Genomic DNA, 24,205 nt, shown 5'->3' on the forward strand with positions numbered 1-24,205 from the left:
CGTTTCAAACAAGCAGAGAACTGCGTGTTTGCATGGACTGGTGTGTATTGTATACTATCCCGATACCTATTGTGGGACACTGTCAAATAATAACCAATAATAACAAGATTCTCACGTTCCTGATTTTATTTTCTACAATATTTTATACATTCAATTCTTAACATTCCACACAAGTCTGAAAATCTGTTTGATTTTCTATTTGTTGTTCTATAGCCCCCAGTAAGAAAGAAACACTCAATAAGGACATGGTTGAACAGTTGAGAAAAAACATCTATCCACTATTCTTTTCATGAGAACAAAACTGCCTCACAGTGCAGAGATGCAAGGTTTGATTCCGACTCCGGCCTTCATGTGTGAAGTGTGCATGTTCTCCCTGACTGTGTGGCTTTTCTCCGGGTACTCCGCTTTCCTCCCACATTCCAAAAACATGCATAGCAGGCTGAATGAACACTCTAAATTGTCCCTCGTTGTGAATGTGAGTGCGAATGGTCGTTCGTCTATGTGTGCCCTTTGATGAGCTGGCAACCGGTTCAGTGTGTCCCCCCGCCTACTGCCCGAAGACAGCTGGGATAGGCTTCAGCATGCCCCGTGGCCCTTGTGAGGATAAGCGGATTAGAAAATGGATGGATGGAGGGATGGGATACGATCAAGGACCATGTCTTCAATGCCATAAAAAGAGCTGATGTAGAAGTGACTGGTTGGTAGCATCGTGGAAATCATGTTCTCCAGTCCCAGCGGAGTTGCCACTGTGTATTATCAATCAAGCAGGAGGTTGTTTCCTCCCCTTCATCAGCGGGCATATCCAAATCTGAGCCAGCAATCACAGTAAGTTAAGCCTCGTAACGGTGCTCAAGGCTCACCAGTGGCATGAGAGGAGAGATGATTGTCGAAAGAAAATAGTGATGTAGGTCAGCAATAAATATGGGCAGGCATCTTTTAAAAAAGAATCTTCCAACTAATTTTGAATGCCCTCCATCATTACCCCATTTGTGACTATGAGTGCGAAATAATCAAAGGATCCAACCAAGGTGTAACAATGAGAGTGTTGGAAAGACGCACTCTTCTTTAATTGCTTAAAAGGTTTGATTTTCATCCTAATGCAAAAGCTTATAAAATATAGCCAAACAAATATAAACAACCAAAGCTCTTCAAAGAGACAGTCAGACACAATAGAACAGCGGTCCCCAACCTTTTTTGCCCCACAGACCGGTTTAATGTCAGACAATATTTTCAGGGACCGGCCTTGAAGGTGTGACAGATAAATACAAAAAAATAATATAATATGACCTGCTGGAAAACTATGGTATTTTTGAAACATAATAATAAACATGAATCATGACAAAAGGAAGGTCCTCTCTGGCCGCAACACTCTCTGGTTACGATGGTAACGTTTAAATCTGCCTTCAAAATAAGATACAAAGTGCATGAAAAATACGACTCACCATCGCCGTATATTATGCAGAGTGGACTTGGTGCATGGGAATCTTCCTTTGAGATAAATGGGTATTTTAAGTAGGACTCCAGATATTGTCAATTAAATGTAGCTCTCTCTCTTCTCCTGGCTGGGCCTTCTCCCTTTCCCAAGGAAAACTTTCCAAAGACGTTTGTTTTTGACTCATTTTGCTAGCTCCCGGGTTTCATTTCAGAAGTAACCTATCGCGTGACCAAGAAGCGCACCTTGACCTGCGTCAAGAGTGACATACTGTCGACGGATCTAATGGAGAATCCGGTAAATTTTTGAAATAAAATAACTTGCATATTCCGAAATGAATAAAACAGAAGTAATGTAAGTTATTTATTCTTTCTGTGCGGCCCGGTACCAAATGACCCACGGACCGGTACCGGTCCGTGGCCCGGGGGTTGGGGACCCCTACCCCTGCTATAGAAGAGCCCATTAGTTGTATTAGCTTGCGTATTGAGGCGACAGTGACCGCGTGAGCTGACATGGGAGCATCGGCCTCATCCATCATGAGACATGGGGTTGTTATTGTGTTCATGTTCTCCCGGAGGCGAGTAGATGATCAACATGACCTTTGCATGCATATGGAGACCTACTTTGCAACAAGGGACTTCCTGGAACCTTGCTCCCTCATGTCCATCCTCTTTACAATGCACTTCCTATTCTGTTCTTGGCTGTGGCTGAGATTTTTGTTCTTTTATGAGATTTCATTAAAAAAATTAATTGGCATTCAAAGCTATTACAAGAATGAATGTTTTCAATTCATTCTTCACATGCAATATTTTTACTTTGCAGGTAGGTTTCACAATCCTTTACATGAAAATTGCATCATATTCTTTCAGTGGTTGTTTGGGAAGTAACACAACCAAACCTTTTGGAAATTCAGGCATCAAATATTTTGCAGGAAGGCACAAACATGCAGTGACCTTTCAGTGTGTATGTATGTGGCACGTGTGAGTTTTCAAACAGTGCAAAAAGTGTTAAGTGTTCAAAATTGTCCAAAGCTGTGAATGTGAGCCAGTCTTGTGACTGACAGGAGATCGGTCCATGGTTGAAAAGTTATCTGGGATAGGCTCCAACATCTCTGTGAGCCTGAACCTGATTAGGGATATATTTGTAGAAAAAATGATTTTATGAAGCTTTCCATAGGAGTGACCTTTTTCTTACTTGAGAATGTATTATGCATAAAGTTAAGTGACTTGGACCTCCTCCAAACCCTTTCTTAAAACATTTATCTACACAAAGAGAATTCTGACATCGCAGTGCAAAGTGCACATTTTATTATCTCGTCCTAAATGATAAGCAGTAATTTACTGTCATTTAAACATGAAGGTGGTACTTGCATATTAAGAAAGCAAACAAGCTTGACTAAATCTGTCGTATTTAGAGTTTCTGTAGATCCGGCCTCTTATTCTACTTTTGTTATTCTTATGCCAGCTCGCCTGTGTCCTTCATTCTTTTTTTTATTATGTTTATCTATCTTCTTATTCATACTCTACCCTTTGCTGAGGATGGTGATGCTTTTGATGGGTTGCTTTCACAGCACAACTCCCCATGTCAGCGTAGATGACTGTCACTTTTGCCAGAGTGATGAATTTGCCCTATTGCTGCATTCTCAGAAAGAAACCGACACTCCTCCGTGGACAGTTACCAGGCTTGAATTTAGAGTACCGTATGTTTATAAAAACGATTGCTTGAGCATTTTGCAACATTGCATCCACACACAGAGGTTATGCAGCCTTTCATTCTTGTCACAGCTGTTCCATATTCTGTTTTTGATCGATTATATGGAGCAGCGGCATGCGGAGAGCTTTGGAGGGTCAGAATGCTCAAATTCGAAAAAGGGGGACATGGAACTTTTTGTCATAATTATTATTGTTAAAATGTGGTCTTCATCTAAGTCACTCAATCGAGAAAAACAGTTTTCTTAATTAATTAGCATACATGCAATTACATGTTTTCATGTTTTTACTGCATACATGTAAAAAGGAATGTGAACCTTTGTGTTGAGTAAGTGTTTGAGCTTCTTTGGCAGCTCTACTCTCAAGCACATGTACCCTTAAGTTGCAGACCAGAGCTGCACAACAATAAGGAAAGAAATGTGGCGAGAGCCATTCCTCTTCACGAGACCGTTTCAGATCGGCAGGTATTTGGAGAGCTCTTTTGGAGCAGATCTTCTTCAAAAGTGAAAACAAGTGTGAAATCAATAGAGAGCAGGACAGCTTTTACCAACACTTCCCATCTCATAATATTGATTGGACTTGAATTGGTTCCCCATTAGCCCTTGGAGAAATTATTCTCAGAGAGTCTCACAAGCTTTTTCCACCAATGGTGTAGCCCAGGGGTCCCGAAACGTTTTGGCCCGAGGATCGACTTTTCGATCAGCCAACCTCCCACGATCGACCCATTACCGCGCACGTGCACGCACATACACTGTGTTGCCCGTTCCAAGGTCAGCAGAAGTTCACGTGTACGTATGAGTAGAGTCAAACAAATCTTTTTTTTTTTTGGTGTCTCCTCTGTGGACTTGTGCCTCTCTGCTGAGCATACTTGTCTCTTCCTGCCTTCCTTTAATGGGTCTGGTCGCCCTGGTTATGCCAACCTTGTGTAAAATGTATGATGGTAGTGGGTACAACTATAAGTTGCTGCGCACATTTCAGTTGTCATGGTTACAACAACCTCTAAGGATGAATTATGTAACTAGTGTTTTTTTTCCTTACCAAGATAGTCACAAGCAAGCAGAAAGGGGCCAACACACAGCTGCAGATGTGTGACATCCTGTTTGAAGTACGACGACGCTTCTTTCTTTTACAGCAAATATTACATCAGGTGCAGTTGATTGACTGAATGTAACCAAATTCTTCAATTTGACATTCGCAGTGATGAAACATATATGCTTAATTCAATCAAATTTGTCTTTATTGGCCAATAGTTGATTGTAATTTTGCAGGCAGTGTGCTATTATGTGTTGGGCGGTGAAAAAAATGAGTATTTGGATAGGTAGCTTCTACTCCCACAGAATGACTGTGACAACTGTAGCTGTTGTGAAAGCACGACAGTGAAAATAAAGATGAGTTGAGTGAGAATCCACATGGATTTTTCCACATCAACGAACGCGCTTGTCCTTGGCTTACCTTACAAAATTATAATGAATGCCGAAATATGTTTTATTATTATCGGTGTCATTGTGGGTGACATGGACTCTACCTCTGACTCAAAATCCCACGCCACTTAGTGACTTCATTGTGAGTTGATTACTTCTGTTTGAATATTTTTTGCTCATTATGCAGCTACGTTTAGGTTTGGTAATGTTTGTCCTCTTGATAGTGAAGTCTGTATTCTGCTCATATTTAGTCATGCTGTATAACCTTCCCATGCCCACAGCGTAGCTTGGCGTCCTTGTAAAAATCATGACCTAGAATTGGAATACTCTTGTATTATTCCTCTCTTCTTAGTTAGATTTGATGGTTGAGGTGTTATTCCTCTCTGTTAGTTGGGTTTGTTCAGACACTTGAAAGAAACAATGTAGAATGCTGTTGAAGGTATTTCCTGCTCACTGTTTTTACAATCACCTTAGTGCCCCTCGACCCCCACCACTTTTAGGGCCCCCCTCCATAGGACATGTTTAACATCAAAAGAGGGACTGTTATCTCAAGTATCAGTGTTCCTGCCATCACACCAAATGGTGGGTAGTGGGGGTCTAGTCTCCCCTCACCACTCCCAACTTCTTCCAGCCACACCAGGTCAGATGACATGTTACTTTCTTTGTTTCTGGCATTTGGTTGAGAGGCGTACCTCCCCGCCTCTCATTATCATATTGTCTCTATATAATCTCATGAATGTGTTTCTTTTACGCTTCCTGATTCAAATCTGGACCCCTCAGGAGCCCGAATCGATTCGTAAACTGCAGAAAAATAAAGTAAACCCTTCGAAAGAACTGTTCATCGCCTCCAGCCTTTATTTGGTTTACCAACATTCTCCTCGTCCGAAATTCAACGAACACGCGGGGAAGAGGAGGCCACTCTTCCCCCAACAATAGCTATTTAAATATTTCCGGCAACACTTACTAAACGACCTGATTTGAGACTTTGAGGGTTTTACTTTTGTCACTTTTCTACTGTATATGTACAGTGTCTTTTTCACTGCAAATTGAAATAACTACGCACAATTAATTAAAATAATCCAAAAAGTGTGATACAGTATGCCATTTTGTAAGATCGCATTTCTTATGGATGTAGTCTAACTGCTACAACAGGAACCAACTTCTATCCATCCGTCCATTCCGCTTATCGTCACAAGGCGTGCTGGAGCCTATTCCAGCTGTCTCCAGGAAGTAGGCAGGGTGCACCCTGAACTGGGTTGCCAGGGCACACATGGACATGGAATTATCCGCGCTCACATCCACACTTTAGAGTGTTCCATTAACCTGCCATGCATGTTTTTGGAATGTGGGAGGAAATTGGAGTACCCGGAGAGAACCCAGACAGGATCCGGAATCGAACCCTGCACCTCTGCACTGTGAGGATAAGCGCTAACCAGTCGACCACCGGGCCGCCCTCCGCCAGGAACCAATTTCATATTTTTTTATCTTACTGTTCTTCATTTGCCGGAGATGCAGGCACAATGGACAGGTGGTTTAATAGTTTGTCCATGTGCTGTATTGTAATTTACATTTGCCAGTTGGGGCCTCAAATTGAGGGCGGGGCCCGGTGGTCCAGTGGTTAGTGCATGTGGAGTTTACATGTGGGTACTGCGTGGGTTTTCTCCGGGTACTCCGGTTTCCTCCCACATTCCCAAAAACATGCATGGCAGGCTTCTTGAACATTCTAAATTGTCCCTGGGTGTGAGTGGGAGTGCGGATGGTTGTTCGTCTATGTGTGCCCTGCGATTGACTGGCAACCGGTTCAGGGTGTCCCCCGCCTACTGCCTGAAGACGGCTGGGATAGGCTACAGCACCCCCCGCGACCCTTGTGAGGATAAAGTGGAACAGAAAATGGATGGATGGATGGCCTCACATTGTCAATGGGATGACTTCCATTCCATAAAATGATATGGAGTGAATTTGTCAACACTTTACATCGTCGTCCCTAACGTGTCCTGAGAGATCATGAGGGTCGTCATAAGAAAATTTCTCAAAATCTGATCCAGGTCCAGTATTTCTCTTTCTTCATCTATTTATGACAGCACATACTGTATAGTGAGATGCAGAACAATGAATTAATTCATATGGCAGAAGGTGTTTACGGTAAACCACATCTCCTGGCTTGCTGCAAGTACTGTATATCAGCTTGGTGTTTTTTGAAATTCCCAGACAATTTATGAGTTAATTGAGTTGAGATCATTATTATTTCAATATTCATACATGACATTTTTGTTTGGTGCTGTTGTGCCGTGAGATTTTTCAATAAAGGTTGGGAAAAGCTGGTCTGGTACAGTAGAGAGTTGAATGGAGGATTGCCTTCATGAAGGCACGTGCCCATCTGAATGGGCAAATGGAAAAAAAAGAAAATATACCTCTCCACTGAAACAAGAAAAAAATGTGTGTGTGTGTGTGTATGTAAGCTTGATTGTCCTTGTGGTCTCTGGTGTGTGTGCTGGGTGCTGATTTAATGGGGTTTTGTGACTTCTCATTGATCTTAGCCCTCCTACAAGTAGGAAATTATTGACTCTTGGACTACAGATCCAGTTGTCAGGCATATACTATGTCCTCGATGTGAATGGTCCTTCCAGCCCTTAGACTTAAGCAAAAGTGTTTCGACAGGAAGGTGTTTTCACGTTAGGGGGTGCTACGTGAAGCACTTTATGTCTTGTGTGTTTCGTTACAGTTTTAAATGGTTTAAACTTCTACTCAAATTTGCAGATCAGAAAAAAAACCCACATTGCGCAGTAGCCTATGTTTTTCAGGCATATTCAGGCTTTTTCATTTTTTGTGTTTTGAATAATACTAATTACCGGTACACTATTTTGAATGTTTCACATTTTTAAGCGGTTTTCTTGTTAATGAAAGACAATGGTCAAAACATGCTACTCACTTTCTTTTGAAAGCATTGCAGTTTGCTTATTTTGCTGATGCAGGGGGGTGCCATACAAAACTCACACCCCACTGGTCCATTGTTGGGAACCACTGAATGAAAAAGGCATAATATAGTACCGTAAACCACAATAACATTAATAATCATTGTTTTTGATGTTTTTGTATTAATTAATCCTGACAGTGTAATTCAAAAAAGTGTAGATTTTTAACTTGGCAGCAAATCACATAATTCAAGAATTACTTTGATTATCATTTGTTGGTTACTGCATTTTTGTTTTGTTTCCTTCAATAAATGCCTTTATTATTTTCACTAAAGTGGGACAGCAATCCACCAGGCCAAGCATATGAGGCTGTAGTGAAAAAAAAGTTTGATGTAACTGACAGTTGGCGCCCAATTACAGTTAAAGGACGAGCTTACAACAGATGGACATGTTGGGGTGTTTGGATCTTCAGGGTACTCATCTTTCCGGAAGCAGATTCTTGTATCTACCTTTAGTAGTGGATCATGAATGCATATTTTACACCTGCATTTGATCCCCACCGTATTCAAAAGTGCCACTCAATTATCGCAAAGCTACCCCATGCATATAATAAAGCACAAGTGGTCTGTCAACGCATATGCCAAAGGTCTGGAGGCAGTCAGTGGACCAGTGTGTCAGCTGGCTGGTATATTTGTGTGTTGGACATGTATCTCAAAGAGACAGTAATACATTTTGGATTCACTTTGAGCTGAATTGTAGCTGCTCTGACCTGGAGATCACAGTGAAGAAACACAGCGTGACAAATCAATTGTTTCTCCTCGACACTGGGTCAGCATCGTCTCTCCTCTCTGTTTCTCTGATTTGCCCGCACTCGCTTTTACTTGTCTCCTTGTGGTACAACCCCGTCCATCTCGCACCACGGGCTCTCCAGCTTTCTCCTATTTGTCATGCCTAATATAACATGGCAATTTGCTTCTTTTTTTCCCACTGTTTAACTTTTCAGCTGAAGCAAATCTGGACTGTTTTGTTCCCTGGGCTTTCATGCTGAATCCTATCACCGCTAAATTTCTTTCCCTCTTAGGTGCGTATTGTGATTTACTTGTGCGGCTGTGTATTTGGCACTCTCTAATTCTATATATATATATATATATATATATATATATATATATACTGTATATATATTGTATTTGGGATCTCCTGAAAAGATATGATTTTGGAGGTTACAAGGATTCAGCATAATGCCAGCAATATGAATTTCACTTTATGAAGTGAGCAACTGAAATAAAATAATTTCTTCTTCTATGGTATTAATACATAATAAGTCAGTCAGAAAATAAATCCGAGAACTCAACTGCTATTTACCAAATAATGCACTTTACTTTGACTCGTAGGGCTATGGTAGAGCTTAGCATTCAGGGCACGCACTCTGATACCATGGTGACCAGAGTTGGCCATGAAGCACACGCACTTTCCTTTACTTTCCCCCTTGGTCATTCTTATCCAGAAATGCAAACTCATCATGCATGGGTAGTGTCATCTCTTGTCAGGTTTAGAATGAAACCCTCCTAGGTCTCTCTTCTACTATTCACAAAGCCTTTCGACTCAATATCTTCAGACTAGGGCGGCCCGGTAGTCCAGTGGTTAGCACGTCGGCTTCACAGTGCTGAGGTACTGGGTTCGATTCCAGCTCCGGCCTCCCTGTGTGGAGTTTGCATGTTCTCCCTGGGCCTGCGTGGGTTTTCTCCGGGTGCTCCAGTTTCCTCCCACATTCCAAAAACATGCGTGGCAGGCTGATTGGACGCTCTAAATTGTCCCTAGGTGTGAGTGTGATTCAGGGTTTCCCTCGCCTGCTGCCCGGAGACAGCTGGGATTGGCTCCAGCACCCCCCGCGACCCTAGTGAGGATCAAGTGGTTCGGAGGATGAATGAATCTTAAGACTATTATCCTACAGTTTTCCTGGACTGTAATGTTGATGGAGGACTGGGCCTCAGTATGTTTATTGCAATGAATTTCAAGAAGATTTTAGCAAAAAGAATGTCAGAGAAGTATCCTCTGTGCTTGTTCAAGTCCTGCGGCTCACTCTCTGTCACCTATTGGGCCAGGTCACTTTGCTCCTCTCACGGGCACGGCCGCCCACATCTTGAAATGGTGCGACAGTGTTACAGTATCTGTCAGCTTGGCACACTCAGTGGCTACCACCTTAGGAGTTGAGAACTTTTAGCTTGTGTTCATTTTTATGCGCAAACTAGTCATGGTTTCTTTTTAGGTCAGTTGAGGTCTGCCCAATGGTCACACAAAGGTTCAGAAGCAGGCGGCACGGTGGGTGACTGAGTAGCACATCCGCCGCAGAGGTGCAGGGTTCGATTCCTGTGTGGAGTCTCAAGTACTTAATCAATCAGATTATTATTCTTTTGTTTGCCTATTCTCGATGGAATGTCTCTCCATACTTATTTGCCATGTCCTTGTTTATGATGATACTAGTGTAGCCTGTACTACCGGAGACAAATTACTTGTTTGTTCTACATACTTGGCCAATAAAGATGATTCTGATTCTCGATTCTGATTCGAGACTACCTATTGAGGTTAGTCTTTCTTTTAGGAAAGGGTTTACCAATAAAGCCACAAAAAGACAAGGAAAGAGCTTAACACACCTTTTGAGTTAATCATTTGTTGTTCGCAGTCCTTGAGTATGCTGAGGTCAGGTCTAAATTATTAAATTTGTTGGCTGAGTGCTATAGCTCGTCAGAAAGCAGCGGTTGTGTTCCATTAATGTTGCATGTTAAGTGCATATGCCCAATGTGTGTTTTCCTATCTGTTGCATCCAGGACTCCGGGTAACAAACCAGGCAGCAGTCCCAGAGGCCACACCCCAGATGAGAGTGGACGCCGCCAGGGCTCGGGCCACGATGCCAACTCATCCGTCTCCGATTTAGCCAACTCGGTCACCAGTGAAATGCTCATGGTAACACGCTATACACATTGATTGATACACTGCTCTCTTGTTTCACTGTAACTCAAGTCACCCATGATGGCCGTTGTTAGCAAAGCCTTCGCAAATTGAAGTGAATGAGATGGCTTTGGTGATACTATTAGAGGGCACTTCTACATCATCTCCTCTAATCCAGTATGAAAGTGACATGCAAGCCTTGAGACAAAAAGTGGGGCAAGTGGGTTGACAAGAATATAGAAATATTACAGCCAGTCAAAATAATGCACAACAGCTGTCAACCTTTTACAGGGAGAACATAACATAAAATTAAAGTCAATATAAACAAGACATCTTCTGCATTTTCCGTGTGTCTGAATAATATGCCTGTGACATGCATTTGTTAAAATTCCCCAAAGGTTAAAAAAAAATATATATACTGTATATATAGGAACCCCTCACATGCCCTATTTTTTGACTTGCTGATATCAGTCCCTCTCAACCCGTATACTGCTGGGCCAATGGCAAGTCAAACTTTAATTTCCATTACAACTGGGGGCAGAAGCCTGAACTTTGCGATTACAGAGTCTTCATGAGCTGTCATTCGTTATCTTGGCAAAAAGTGTCAGCATAACAATGGGCTGGAGCTCACTTGTGAGTGTGCATGTGTCAGCTGATGTTTGCCATCTCTTCCATGTTGCATTGCAGGCTGCTTGTCATCATGTGTAGAAAAGTGAGCACCCATAAAGACAATAAAATAAATTGAGCTCAGATATAAATTCAAGCACACTACCTCACCGAGTACTCAAGTAAATGCAAGTTATCTGCAGCTAACTCTTACCTAACACTACTGTGTACATTTAAAGTGACTCAATGCAGCTCTGCTTACCTTTTGACTTTGACAAAATGGCAGGATTGTTGTTCCCCAAGGCTCGAAATAAAGCAGTTTCAAGTTATTCAGATAAGTGAACGACCGAGACAGTCTCAAAAAGCTTCGCTGGGTTGGACACACGCAAGTCACATAGTTGAAGGTGGAGGAAAGCTTGGTGCTATTTATGCCGCACCAGCTAGCTAGCAACGAGCTTCAGCTGGCCACTATTGCAGCTAAACCTAATCTAAAAGTAATTATGGCGGCGATTAAGATACACTTCTGGCAATTATTGTTCTCATGAAGGAATGATGAGGAAAGATGGAGACGCCGTGTTCATTTCTAAGATAACCTTAGATGGAAAAAGCGCTGACAGGAGCAAAATATATATATATATATATATATATATATATATATGAGGGGCCTTGTAGGGACGAGAAGTAGGAGAGGCAGTAAAGGTAGAGAAGAATTTATACTATTTTTGTGTGTAAATTGTTCCAAAGTGTTTACAAATGAATAAAATTGTGTGCTGTTACCCCTGTAAACAGTTTTTTAGGGTGCTTTTGTTTTTTTACTGATGGTCCTGAAATAGCGGTGACGAAAGTAATTTAGTGATGAAGGAAGCGCATTAAAAATAACAATGACTGAGTGACTGAGTGGTCCAGCCTGAAATAATGACAACTGACGATGACCGACATTCAGATCTGGAAAATGACGCAATAACCTTAAAAACTATTTTCAAAAAGAATATAATAGCTGGCCTTCAAGTTCATTAAAAACATCATTCTATAACCGTCTCGTGTGCCAACTTGGAATTTGACGGCACAATGATATAACATAGAGCTATGCCGAATGGAATGCATCTCTATCGATAATCCTGAAACTATAAAGCCATTTCATTTCCTGCCAATACTATAAAATAGGTCCACCGAGTGAGATTCCACTTTTAATGTAAATAATGCAACACCAGATGGTCTCTTGATGGTACAAAATACACTTTAGAGAAATAAGCGTAGCCCCATCTCTGACTCGTTAAAAATACTCTACATGGCATTGTCTTTTAATGTCACCTGCGTGGCATGTCCCATCTCTTAACTGTAAAGTCCTCCTTGTCCTGCAAATGTTCACTGCACACGCGTGTTCCTGCCTGTCGTTGTGCACACCGGGGTGTCGACAAAACTTGTCTCAGTCAACTTTTTTAAAAAGTTGCGGAATAACTTGCCGCTGTGCCCCTTTTTTGCTGTTTCTGGTCAACCCCATGCAAATTTTTGTTATGCTTTATTGCATTGTTTTTAAATTTCTGTTCTCCTCGTTGTCCAATGGATGTCTGTTTTCCAGCAGTAAATTGCCACAAAATGTAATATATCAATATAGAGCTGTATTTTTCAGCTTATACATTTTTCCAAGCTAATTAATTACTACGATCAAGCCACACATGCAACACAAATGTAAATACAAAGCATAAATATAAATGTGCTTTTTCCAGAGCCATCATAATATCCAAAAACAGAACGAAACCCAATAATAACTCTCCCATACATTATCCACGTATAATAACTCCAAAATGCAGTACTGTATTTATAATATGAACAACATGCAAGAACAATATTATTCTAACAAACATGGGCAATATTATAATCATGTTTAAAAGTGAAAAACATCTCATCTTATTGTATTCTGCTTTATTCATTAATTTTGTTTTTACAATTGCTTCTACTGCATTTTCCTCTGCACGCTTTTCCTTTTCATTATTATTATTATTATTTTTTTTAAATTATTCTTGTTGGGCGGCCTGGTGGTCCAGTGGTAATCACGTCGACCTCACAATGCAGAGGTCGGGGGTTCGATCCCGGCTCCGGCCTTCCTGTGTGGAGTTTGCATGTTCTCCCCGTGCCTGCATGGGTTTTCTGCGGGTACTCCGGCTTCCTCCCACATTCCAAAAACATGCATGGCAAGCTGTTTAAACACTCTAAATTGTCCCGAGGTGTGAGTGTGAGCGTGGGTGGTTGTTCGTCTGTGTGTGCCCTGCGATTGGCTGGCAACCAGTTCAGGGTGTCCCCTGCCTACTGCCCGAAGACGGCTGGCATAGGCTCTAGCACCCCCCGCGACCCTTGTGAGGATAAGCGGATCGGAAAATGGATGGATGGATGGATATTATTATTGTTGTTGTTGTCTTAATTCACTCCCGATCAATTGCAAGTGCAGTCACTCATAAAGAGCTTATGCAGGCGTAGTGAGGCTCTTGGTGCCGTACAAATGTATTCACGAGAAAAGGTCAATTTTCTATTCATTTGTTTGATACGGTCTTGGATACTTGCACATCACACTTGCATGAACAAATCTCCTATATCTCTTTAAAATGATATCTGTTTGGTTAGCGACACTTGTTTGGTTGGTCAATGTTTATGGCATTCAATCCTGGGACTTGTTAGCATAAGAATGTATACAAGGAGAGTGATTTCCTGGTAAAATGGCGCTAATGGCATCAAATGGTTTAAGAAAGGAAATTCTCACAATTCACTTTGTTTTCAGCTCAACATGCATTACCTATAAATAGTCATGTTTTTATTTTTTTTCCAATTTATTAACTTCAGTATTACGCTTACAACCTTTTATCTACTGCCCCCAAGTGGCCAAATTAAAAGCACTTTAAATAATTGAGGGCAGTCCAGTCATTGTTTCGTGAAATTGCATATGTGCTTTGGCTTCTTGGAGGTTGCATCACATTTCTTTGAAGATTTATATTATTGAAGTCTTACGATGAGTATCACACTTTGTATTTACATTTATTTCGGCGTTTGTTTATCAGACATATTTGTGAATCATAAATCTATCATTCTTACATCTAATGGGGACATAAAGTGTAATAACTTTCATCCCAAACAAACAAGCTTTTTTAAAGCATGTTTTTTTTTCCTTCGAAGTTTCCCATTTTGATCCTGATGTGGAGCACCACAGGTAGTTGTGGCTAAACCGGGATTTAGAGTATAATCACCCACGAGTGAGACACAGAGAAGATTAGGGGAAGTGTGCCGCACTCAGCCGAGTTCCCTAATTAGTTGTGAGAGAACACACAGTGCTGTGGCTGCGATGGGAATGTAGCAACTATTGGCTGCTGTTTATATTGTAATATGCATTACGTGATGTGCCTGAGGAATTCAAATTGGTGTTGCTTAATTATGATATAGTACTTGTTTTTGTCATTAAGTGAGCGCATGTGTACACATATCCAGGGAGTGTTGGGATAGTTCATTTCGTCTGCTAACGAGTTCTAAATTCATTTCATAACTTTTCGAAATGAACTTGCTCAGTACAACAAGCCATTACTCTCAAATTATTGGCATTTCCCCATCGATGCCACCTATTCCGTCCACACTAAAAGATAGCTGCAAGTTTCAAAGTACAATCTCATGTGGAAAAACTTGCTGCTGGAATGCACTTTTTTAAATGAAGGAATTAAGGACCGCAGTCTTAAATGTGCAAGCACAAATCTAATTTGAAGTAGGAACCAGGCTGAGGTAGGAAATGAGCTGTCACACACAATCTAATGAAGGCCCACACTCTCACTCTTGTGTGCCTCAATTGTGTGTTGAGGGTGCAAGTGTGCAGGGTGTCCCAATTCTCCAAAGTGCTATGATGCCCCGCCCCCTTGCGCCCTTGTTCCACACTTCGACCGAGCTCTCATCCTTGACCCCTCAGTCAAAGTCTCTTACCCACTTGTCATTGCGGATTTCCCCAAAATAGTGCAAACATGGCGATGTTTGGTGGAATTCCTGTGCCTGTGCTGAAAAAAAAGGCTTTTCAAGTACATACATCAAATTATTACTACTTTAAAATTTGGTATATATGTCATTTCAAACGATGCATTAAAGTCACCTGCGTATTTTGTCAACGAAAACTAAATGAAAATATTTTCGTGATTGCACATTTTTCACCAGATGAAAAGAAGACTGGATGATACACCCCCCCCACCCACCCACCCATTAATAAACCATAATTGGGACTAAAACTGTGTGCATTTTCGTGGACCAATGAAGACGAAACGAAAATGTAATTCACTATATAAACACAGGGCTAAAATCTATGGACGTTTTAGTGTACATAGAACATAGACGAGACGAAATTCTATGATTTTGTCAAATCCTGTCTCCTCCGCCTCCTCCTCAGCCACGAACACAGAGTGACACACCCCCTTTCAAATCTGAAGCGAGCCAGCACAGCGTGCACAAACACATGGCCTGGGGTGGTTTCACGGTGAAAGGTTAAAAGTAAAGCAGTAATGGCCACGTTTTGCACGGAGAGACGTAATTTAGAGAGCCCCGACCTTTGCGCTGAAAATAGTAACATATCCCACAATCACATGCGGCCGACCATATTAGTAGTGAGCTCCGCCTTTCCCATTTGCTGGTCAGGTGGATTCCTTTGCGCAACTACACTTTGTTAGTGTATTATAAATTAACCATCTGTAACATACACAGAGACTTTGAACAAGCGGCGAGGGGTCCGTGTGCCTTTTCTTCCAATCCAAGCTGCCGTCATGCTTTCCATTTTGATGACGCGTGTAGCCGTGCAAGGTTTCTCGGTTTGCCAAATAAGGTGTTCCTTGAACTTTTTCAATTACAACAACGTATAGAGGATACACTGTTTCCCCACTGCGATGAAAATATTTCTCTTATGCTAATTCTTGTCTTTAAATGAAGGCAATTTTGTTGTTCCTGTTGTTGTTGTTTTGATAGATTTGTCACAGTATTCATGAAGACATTTAGGCAGTATGTGAATCCAAATGTGCAAAATCTGGTGACTGAGTTTGTTGGAGGTGACCCAATGGTCGACTGGTTAGCGCGTCGACCTCACAGTACAGAGGTGCAGGGTTTGGCTCCGGTTCCGGCCTTCCTGTGTGGAGTTGGAGTGGAGTGGGCTTTTTCTGGGTACTCCGGTTTCCTCCCACATTCCAAAAACATGCATGGCAGGTTGATGGAATACTCGAAATTGTCCCTAGGTGTGAGCACGGATGGTTGTTTTGTCCAAGTGTGCCTTGCGATTGGCTGGCAACCACTTCAAGGTGTCCCCTGCCCACTGCCCGGAGACAGCTGGGATAGGCTCCAGCACACCTGCAACCCTCGTGAGGATAAGCGGAGTCGAAAATGGATGAATGGATGAGTGAACCACCACATATTTGTGATTAGCCCTTAGCAAATTCACTTGCAAATTTGGCCCCTATCTTCTGTTGTTCCATTAAATAACGTGCTATTTTTGCACTCAGGCAAAAACACTTTATTGCATGACTTTGTTGCTATCTTGTGATATCTTGGTGCCAAAGTGAATTGAAGAATTTCATTGAAAGTCCTTTGTCACCATTTTATGGCATTTCTCAACCTATTTAGGGGGTTATGAGTTGTGGATTTTCGCTCTTGGCAGCAGGGCATGGTCCAATTCCCCAGGCGAATGCTACATTTCAGGTCTTGAAACCTTTTCACACTGCACTTAGAAATCAATGAGCAACACACTGTCAATGAACCCATTCATTATGTGATATGAGGGTGCAAAGATGGAATGCCTCGTCACGGCATGACATGGAAGGCACAAATAGTTTTAGATTTCTTATTTCTGATAAGCGGAATGTTATTGCTCGGTGAAGTTGTCGACACAGTTTTTGGTGATGTGTCTGCTGCCACATACATGTGTTTCACAGTAATTTGCTAGCATAGTGCTGATGCCACGGGGGAAAATCAAACCCATGTTATCTTGTAGAGGCTTGTGTCTCCTGACAAATGCTTTTAAAGTGTATAAATGTATTCTCTAACCTGGACCTTGATTTCTGCACACAGATAGATATGTTTGTGTACAGCTCCCAGTCCCACGCTGTGTCACAACATCTCTTGCTCTTTGCATGGAATTAAGATTTAACGAAACACATTTTTTCGATTTTTGCTTTGGTTGTAGACTCCTTTTGGGAGGGGGGGGGTGCTTTCTTGTTATTGTTACAAAAATGTAAAATGTGACAGTTCACTTCAGTCACCCGGTGAAATTGACGGGATACTGCATATAGTTGAACAATAATTTTCTGTCATTTGGCAGGCTTTCTTAGGGAAAAGAAAGTAAGCACTGATGCTGAGGAAAAGAGCAGAGGTAATGCTAAAATATCTGCGTTCACGCATTTGGGGGTACAGTACTTTTAGATTGTCAAAGTGAATCATGATAAGTGATCACATTCGACACAGAAGAGAGATCGAGCAGCAACGGATGAGGTGTGTGTGCAAAGTATGGAATCAGATATTAAATACGTGGGACTGTTCGTTGAGTGATGCTCCTAGCTCTTTTCCCAACAGATTGCACATTTTAACTGGATTTCTCCCTCCAGGCTGCACCTCTGTCAGTCATAGGGTCAGTCAACCAACAGATAATCGGTCTGTCATCCCGCGGCAGCCATGCACACTTGCCCTTCAGCACAGTGGCCATGTGACAAAACACGAAGCTATTTTGCATTTTGAATCAATAGAGACATTTTAAAGAGCTGGGCCTTTACCCTAAGCTTATTGGACACTCAATTCCAATCATTACTGTCCCTTGTTGCCTTGAATATGAGTTAAGACATGCCTTCAGTTTGTGTACAGTAATCTTCGCTTTAAACAGTACGGTTCAAATTTGAAAAAGTGTGTATGCCCTGTATATAGCAAGGTATACATCTGGCAGACAAGACATAGGGTATATAAAGCGGCATAACCAATTTGCAGGAACAGTGTACTAAAATATCTGTACCAAATTATTGACGACTGGATGTCCTCAGAGTCAAGATGGCAGACATCACCAAAAGTGGTTGCGATCAACCAGGCCAAGATCTTGTGGGACTTCCAGATCCAAACTGACAAATTGGTCATGACCAATGTGCCTGACATAGTGGTGGTGGTATGATATGTAAAGGGGAAGTGTACATAAATGATCCCAAAACAGGCTGAACACCATATACAGTACATGTAGGTAGGTAGGTAGGTAGGTAGGTAGATAGACATTCTCCTCTCCTCTATTATGGCGCAGCTGCATATGGGACGTGGAGGCTCCTTAATGGCTTGTGAAGCCTGCTCACTGCATCTGGGCTGTAATGCCCAACCCTCCTTGACACTTCCGCACCCCACCTCCACACGCGCTAGTCTGTGTGACATGTATTAATGTGTGCCAGTTTCCTGAAGCTATTTTTCAACTCCATACTGCTCTACTCTTAAATGAGCTTAGTCTATCGCTGTTTTTCCCCCTTGCTCCCCCTTATGTCTTTTCATTTCATCTGCAAAAACAGGGCACTGTAAAAGGCGACCATGCGGACTTCTGTTTTGTATCTCCCTGTTGGTCATTTTTTCTGTGTCTCTTATACGGGGTTTGTCTGTTCCAATTTGTTGCATTCAATGACAAAGCTATTCTAATTCTTAATGGTTCCCCACAAAAAAAGGGAGGTTTGTTCAGGTGCCGTTTCCAAATGTATAATTAAGCATTACTTTACAATTTTCTGGTATTGTCTCTTTTACTCTGCCCAAGATAATCTTTTTGAACAAGGATAATTTATCAAATCAGAAAACATGTCAAACATCATGTATTTCCTTTCATGTACTCAGGCTAGAAAATTAATTGTCATCGCCTTTCCCAGTTGTCTCCAGGCTCGGAAGAAGACGAACATGAGGGTCCCGTGTGTGAGAAGTTGGGTCGCATTCAGTTCAGCGTGGGATACAGCTTCCAGGACTCCACCCTCACTGTAAAAATCCTCAAGGGCCAGGAATTGCCAGCCAAGGATTTTTCCGGCACTTCTGACCCCTTTGTCAAACTTTACCTGCTGCCTGACAAGAAGCACAAACTGGAGACCAAAGTGAAGAGGAAGAATCTTAATCCACACTGGAATGAAACATTTCTGTTTGAAGGTTTGAATGACAAACTTATTTAATTGATAATGGCCATTGTATAGATTCCTTTCAGTAATACCGCCAGAGATTTGTTTTTCTTTTGCATGGATGAATTTCTTACAGCACAGCATGGTGTGTAGGCCTCACAATTCTGAGGTTCCTGTTTCAAATACTAGCTCTATTACCGTGTTAATTTCTTTTAAGATGCAAAATTTTCGATACTATCACCCCGCCCATCTGTCCCGAAGTCTGAAGCAATAGGCTCCAGCTCACACCTCACCCAAATGAGTGCTATAAAAAATGAACAGTTCTCTCATTACAGTCGGAATTATCCTAGTTTTGAATATTTCATTCTAGCTCATTTTTATTTCAGTTTGACTATTGGTTTTTTTTTTAAATTCAGAAAGTTTGAATTCATTTTTAAGAGTGAGTTTGTTAGTTTTAATATGACTGTTAGTTGTTATTTTTATTAATATATGGAGTATTTGTGGAGTGCAAGATGAATAAAAAAAGGTCAGTTAATATTGTGTAACAAAGTACAAATCTCAAACTACACTTCAACTTTCTTTTTGCTCTACGGTCAAACAGTAATGCTCAAGTCAAGACATTTCAAATAAAACCAAAAGCTCGTTTATGAAATGAATTGACAAAGATGAAAACAATTTGCTTTGCAGTAATTACAGTTACATAAGTAAAAAAAGTAAGTAGTTTCAATTAATTCTCCATCCATCACTCCCTGGTTGTTTTCTGAATTGCATGACTGAAAATGTTTACATTTTTCAGGTTTTTGTCATTTCTTTCGTTTCCATTGACTAAAATTACCTTGATTAGAATAGATATTGTTGCCGTTTCTATCGGTGAGGACATTTTGCGATGAGTTTTTCTATTTCCCGCTGATCATTTGGACATCGGAGTATGGATTATACTGTACTTGTGTGCATTTCTATTTCAGGGTTCCCATTTGAGAAAGTGGTCCAGAGAACTCTATACCTGCAGGTTCTCGATTATGACCGCTTCAGCAGGAATGACCCCATCGGAGAGGTGTCCATCCCCCTCAACAAATTGGATCTGGCCAACATGCAGACTTTCTGGAAGGAATTGAAGCCATGTAGCGATGGCAGTGTGAGTAAAGGGGAAAAAAGAGGTGGCAGAAGGGATAAAATGGGAGGAGGGGAGATGGCACAGAATGGAATGGGTGATGTCATTGCTGGCTGCTGTGACAGTCCCGGGGGAGAAGTGGGAGTGGGCCGGTGGGAGAGGATAGAAGTGGATACTGAGTGTCTGACAGGTTGGTGGGTTGATCACAGACCGCTGGAGGAAAATACAGTAAGAAAAAGGGAGGACGATGGGAAAGAGCATTAAGAAAAAACGAGTCGCTGTTGTGTGTCATTTCTCCAGGGAAGTCGAGGGGATCTGTTGGTGTCTCTGTGCTACAACCCCACGGCCAACACTATCACTGTGAGCATTGTCAAAGCCCGCAACCTCAAAGCCATGGACATTGGAGGCACTTCTGGTACACACGCTCCTTTAATTGGTTCCTTTGCGCGTCCTTGTTGTGTGCACTTGGAATACATTGAAATATTAACGACTCTAGAGAGGAATTAAATCCATTACATCACACACATCCAGCGGAGTACAAGGCTAACAGTTCATACTCCTCTTCCCAGACCCCTATGTGAAGGTGTGGTTGATGAACAAGGACAAACGTGTGGAGAAGAAAAAGACGGTGGTAATGAAGCGTTGTCTAAACCCTGTTTTCAACGAGTCCTTTCCCTTCGACGTGCCTGCCCACGTGCTGAGGGAGACCACCATAATTATCACTGTCATGGACAAGGACAGGCTTAGTCGCAATGATGTCATTGGAAAGGTATCTCCTTGCCTCTTCTTTGCATCTTCCTGCCTCTTCCTCTTCCTGTGTGTATTTTTGACTCCATGACAGGCCAGCTTCATTTAATTACCCAGCTAGTCTCTACTGACCCCTGCTGGTTGATGTCATGCAACCTCTCAGCTGATCCATCCATCCATTTTCTCATCCACTTATCCTCACTCGGGTCGCGGGCGTGCTGGAGCCTATCCCCGCTGTCTTGGGGCAGTAGCCAGGGTACACCCTGAACTAATTGACAGCCAATCTCAGGATACACATAGACAACCAACCATCCGCCCTCACAATCACACCGAGGGAGAATTTGGAGTGCCCAATCAACCTGCCATGCATGTTTTTGGAATGTGGGAGGAAACCAGAGTACCCGTAGAAAACCCACGCAAGCACGGGGAGAACATGCAAACTCCACAAAGGAAGCCGGAATCGAACCCTGCACCTCTGCACTGTGAGGCCCACGTGCTAACCATTTTCCACCCTCGCTCAGCATAAAGGACTTAAAAATGTGCATTCTAAAATATGTAAATTATTCCTCCAGTCATGTTCACACCGTATGTGTCCATTAGCTTAGTGACAATATTGCTTCAACTCATTTTGCGAGTGCTGGCCCGAGCCTGTAAGAGGTCCTAAGCAGAATTTCATTTGGGGGCCCCACTCTCAAACCATGGTGGGACCTTTGCTTGACTGATATCCATACAAGTGTACTGTATTAAACTTGTTTCTAGGGTTTTGATATTTGTGTTGCCTCTCAGAAACACGACGCCCTAAGCAGCTTAGTTCAATTTTGTCACAGGCCGGCTCTGGTGGCCTGTGTCATTTGTGGCTTTAAGAAACACAAAGAGTGAAAGAAAAAAACATGGTCGTCAGTAACAAAAATATTTTTAGACCAAGCAGAGTGAAAAAGCGATGGAATCACTGTATTGTGGGGAAACAAATATGGGATCACCCTGTAAATTTCCATTCTCAAAATGAACACCTTCATCAGATTAGACCTGCTCATTATCCTGTTGTAAAACCTTGGAGAGCTGTTGCACCAAGTGGACTGACATGGATCATGGTTCCAACAGCAAGGATGTCATTTAAAACAAAATAGAGAATTATGAAAACGTCTTAAAGAAGACAAATCATCATGCAATGTTGCAAAAAATGATGGTTGTTCACTCGGGGATAAACTTGTACCTCAAATCGGCGATTGCTGTTTGTTCACCGTCTAACCACTGAATCCAGTGGATTACCACTTGTACATTTGCCCAAAAAAACCCACATCATAGATAGGCCCAAAAAACGTAAGATCCAACTTTATTATCGTGGTTAATAGAGTGCACTTTTATTGTGGTTTGTCGACACAAGTTGTTTCATCCATCAGCAGATTCGTTGATGTCTGATTTGGATTTGTGTTAAAAGCCGGGCGCAGCGGAAGACTCAGCGTGACTTTTATACTGTCTGTATTTACTGCTTTGCCAGGCTCTTCTTAAAAAGCCAATTCTCTTTTGATAACACAGTACGTGAGCTAACATTGTCTCTTCTCCTCGCAGATTTATCTCTCATGGAAGAGTGGCCCCGCGGAGGTAAAACATTGGAAAGACATGATGGGTCATCCACGCACTGCCGTGGCCCAGTGGCATGCACTCAAGGCCTGAGGGAGCGAGCCGGCTCTGCTCCCCGTGCCCTCAGCACACATCCCCTGCTCTCGAGCTGCAGTCGCGGACTGCAGACAGTGTGTGTCACCTCTTTGTTCTCAGGCCTCTTTGAAATCCTGTACTCCTAAATTTCACCCCTTGTCAAACAGTGATGCCCACTTGACCCGCTCTCATTCCTCTGACCCTTAAATGTATTTGATGTCCACCCACTTCCTCCTTGTACTGTCTTTTTATGAGATTTTTTCTTTTTTTGGGTCACGATACCACTGTGTCTTTCTTGTCATCCACTCCTAGTGTTAAACGCGATAGCAGTATCTCTTGCCACACAAGAATACAAACTGTTAACCAAAAACGGATGAAACGTGGATCGAAGCTCCACTGTGGTGATAACCATAGAGATCAGACGCAGCCGTGCGTGCCAATGACACTGGCCCATCTGATGTTGGTGTCAGGGAGCAGCCCTCTCACTTGCTCGACTCTGCTGTTGCTGTCACTGCCAGTCTCTATCCTGATTCTGCCCCAAACGTCAGGAAGTTGATGAATGCAATAGGCTCCATTTAAAATGGAGTGGATGTAAAGTGGACTTTTTCTTTTTTGCTCCGGCAGCTGTGTAATTATTCACCTTGACTGGAACCCCTTGTTGTCTGTGCGTGCTGTGGGTGATGTGCTGTGACCCCCAAATGAAGTTCTTAAAAAAGAGGAGGATTCAATGACAAAATCTCCTGTACTAGGCCGCAAAGTTACAGTGTTAAAACCCTGCTCTGTCTTTTCGAACAGAAAAAAAAGAGTAGAAGTGATTGTTATCTTTTGTTGACAAAAAATAATGAAGAATCAAGTTGTTCCTCCAGACAGAGAAAATAAGCAAAAGCCAGCTTCACGATGTGGTGGTTGTGATGTATTTGTGTGTATCAATGGATGAATGAGAGAGCATTTTGGCCTTGGTAGGCCTCTATGACAGATGATTAATTTTACATTAATAAAATGAGGCATTTGAATTAGTTCCAAAGAAAACACATGCTATTTCAGCGTCACTATTTTCATTAGGCGGTGGTCTCGGGGGATCACCGTTGGCAATTGTATTATGACATGATTGTTCAAAATAACACAGCTTTTTGTCAGGTGATTCATAAGAAATCCATCGAGGTTAACTTCTGCCTTCTTTTCAGCTGCAAAGTCGAACTCTTTGCCAGCAGCAGATTAAGTTTGGTCCATTCTGGAGTTTTGTCTTCCGGTTATTTGTTTCATTGGTTCAAGAATGAGAAAATACTTTTCATTGTACTTTGTGAAGGAATAAAGCAAGGTCTAATATTCGTGTGTGCGTGTGTGTGTGTGTGTGTGTGTGTGTGTGTGTGTGTGTGCGTGTGTGCGTGTGCGTGTGCGTGTGTGTGTGTGTGTGTGAGTGCATACAAGACTATTTAATTAACAACACTGTTCATTAAGTTTGTGTGCAATATGAGACAGGTTTAAAAGACAGTGTTTTTGGTTTTCATGTTTTGAGTTGTATTCTTTTATGTCTGCACTTGAAGATGGCAA

General features: G+C 42.0%; 1 protein-coding gene across 2 annotated transcripts in view; it reads left to right on the forward strand.

The window, feature by feature from the left end:
* syt7b (synaptotagmin VIIb) overlaps nt 1–23,980 on the forward strand; it is a 112,517-nt gene extending 88,537 nt beyond the window's left edge. For both annotated transcript variants that reach the window (XM_086106943.1, XM_086106944.1), the window contains 6 exons: nt 10,300–10,435; nt 18,904–19,171; nt 20,106–20,275; nt 20,552–20,666; nt 20,821–21,020; nt 22,568–23,980. In XM_086106943.1, the coding sequence (XP_085963069.1) occupies nt 10,300–10,435; nt 18,904–19,171; nt 20,106–20,275; nt 20,552–20,666; nt 20,821–21,020; nt 22,568–22,672 (994 nt within the window). In that variant the 3' untranslated portion in view covers nt 22,673–23,980. The remainder of the gene's footprint in view (nt 1–10,299; nt 10,436–18,903; nt 19,172–20,105; nt 20,276–20,551; nt 20,667–20,820; nt 21,021–22,567) is intronic.
* The last annotated feature ends 225 nt before the right edge of the window (nt 23,981–24,205 follow it).

The sequence above is a fragment of the Hippocampus guttulatus genome, chromosome 3 (genome assembly GCF_054856545.1).
Source record: "Hippocampus guttulatus isolate MCC_2025c chromosome 3, RoL_Hgut_1.0, whole genome shotgun sequence".
NCBI classification, from domain to species: domain Eukaryota; kingdom Metazoa; phylum Chordata; class Actinopteri; order Syngnathiformes; family Syngnathidae; genus Hippocampus; species Hippocampus guttulatus.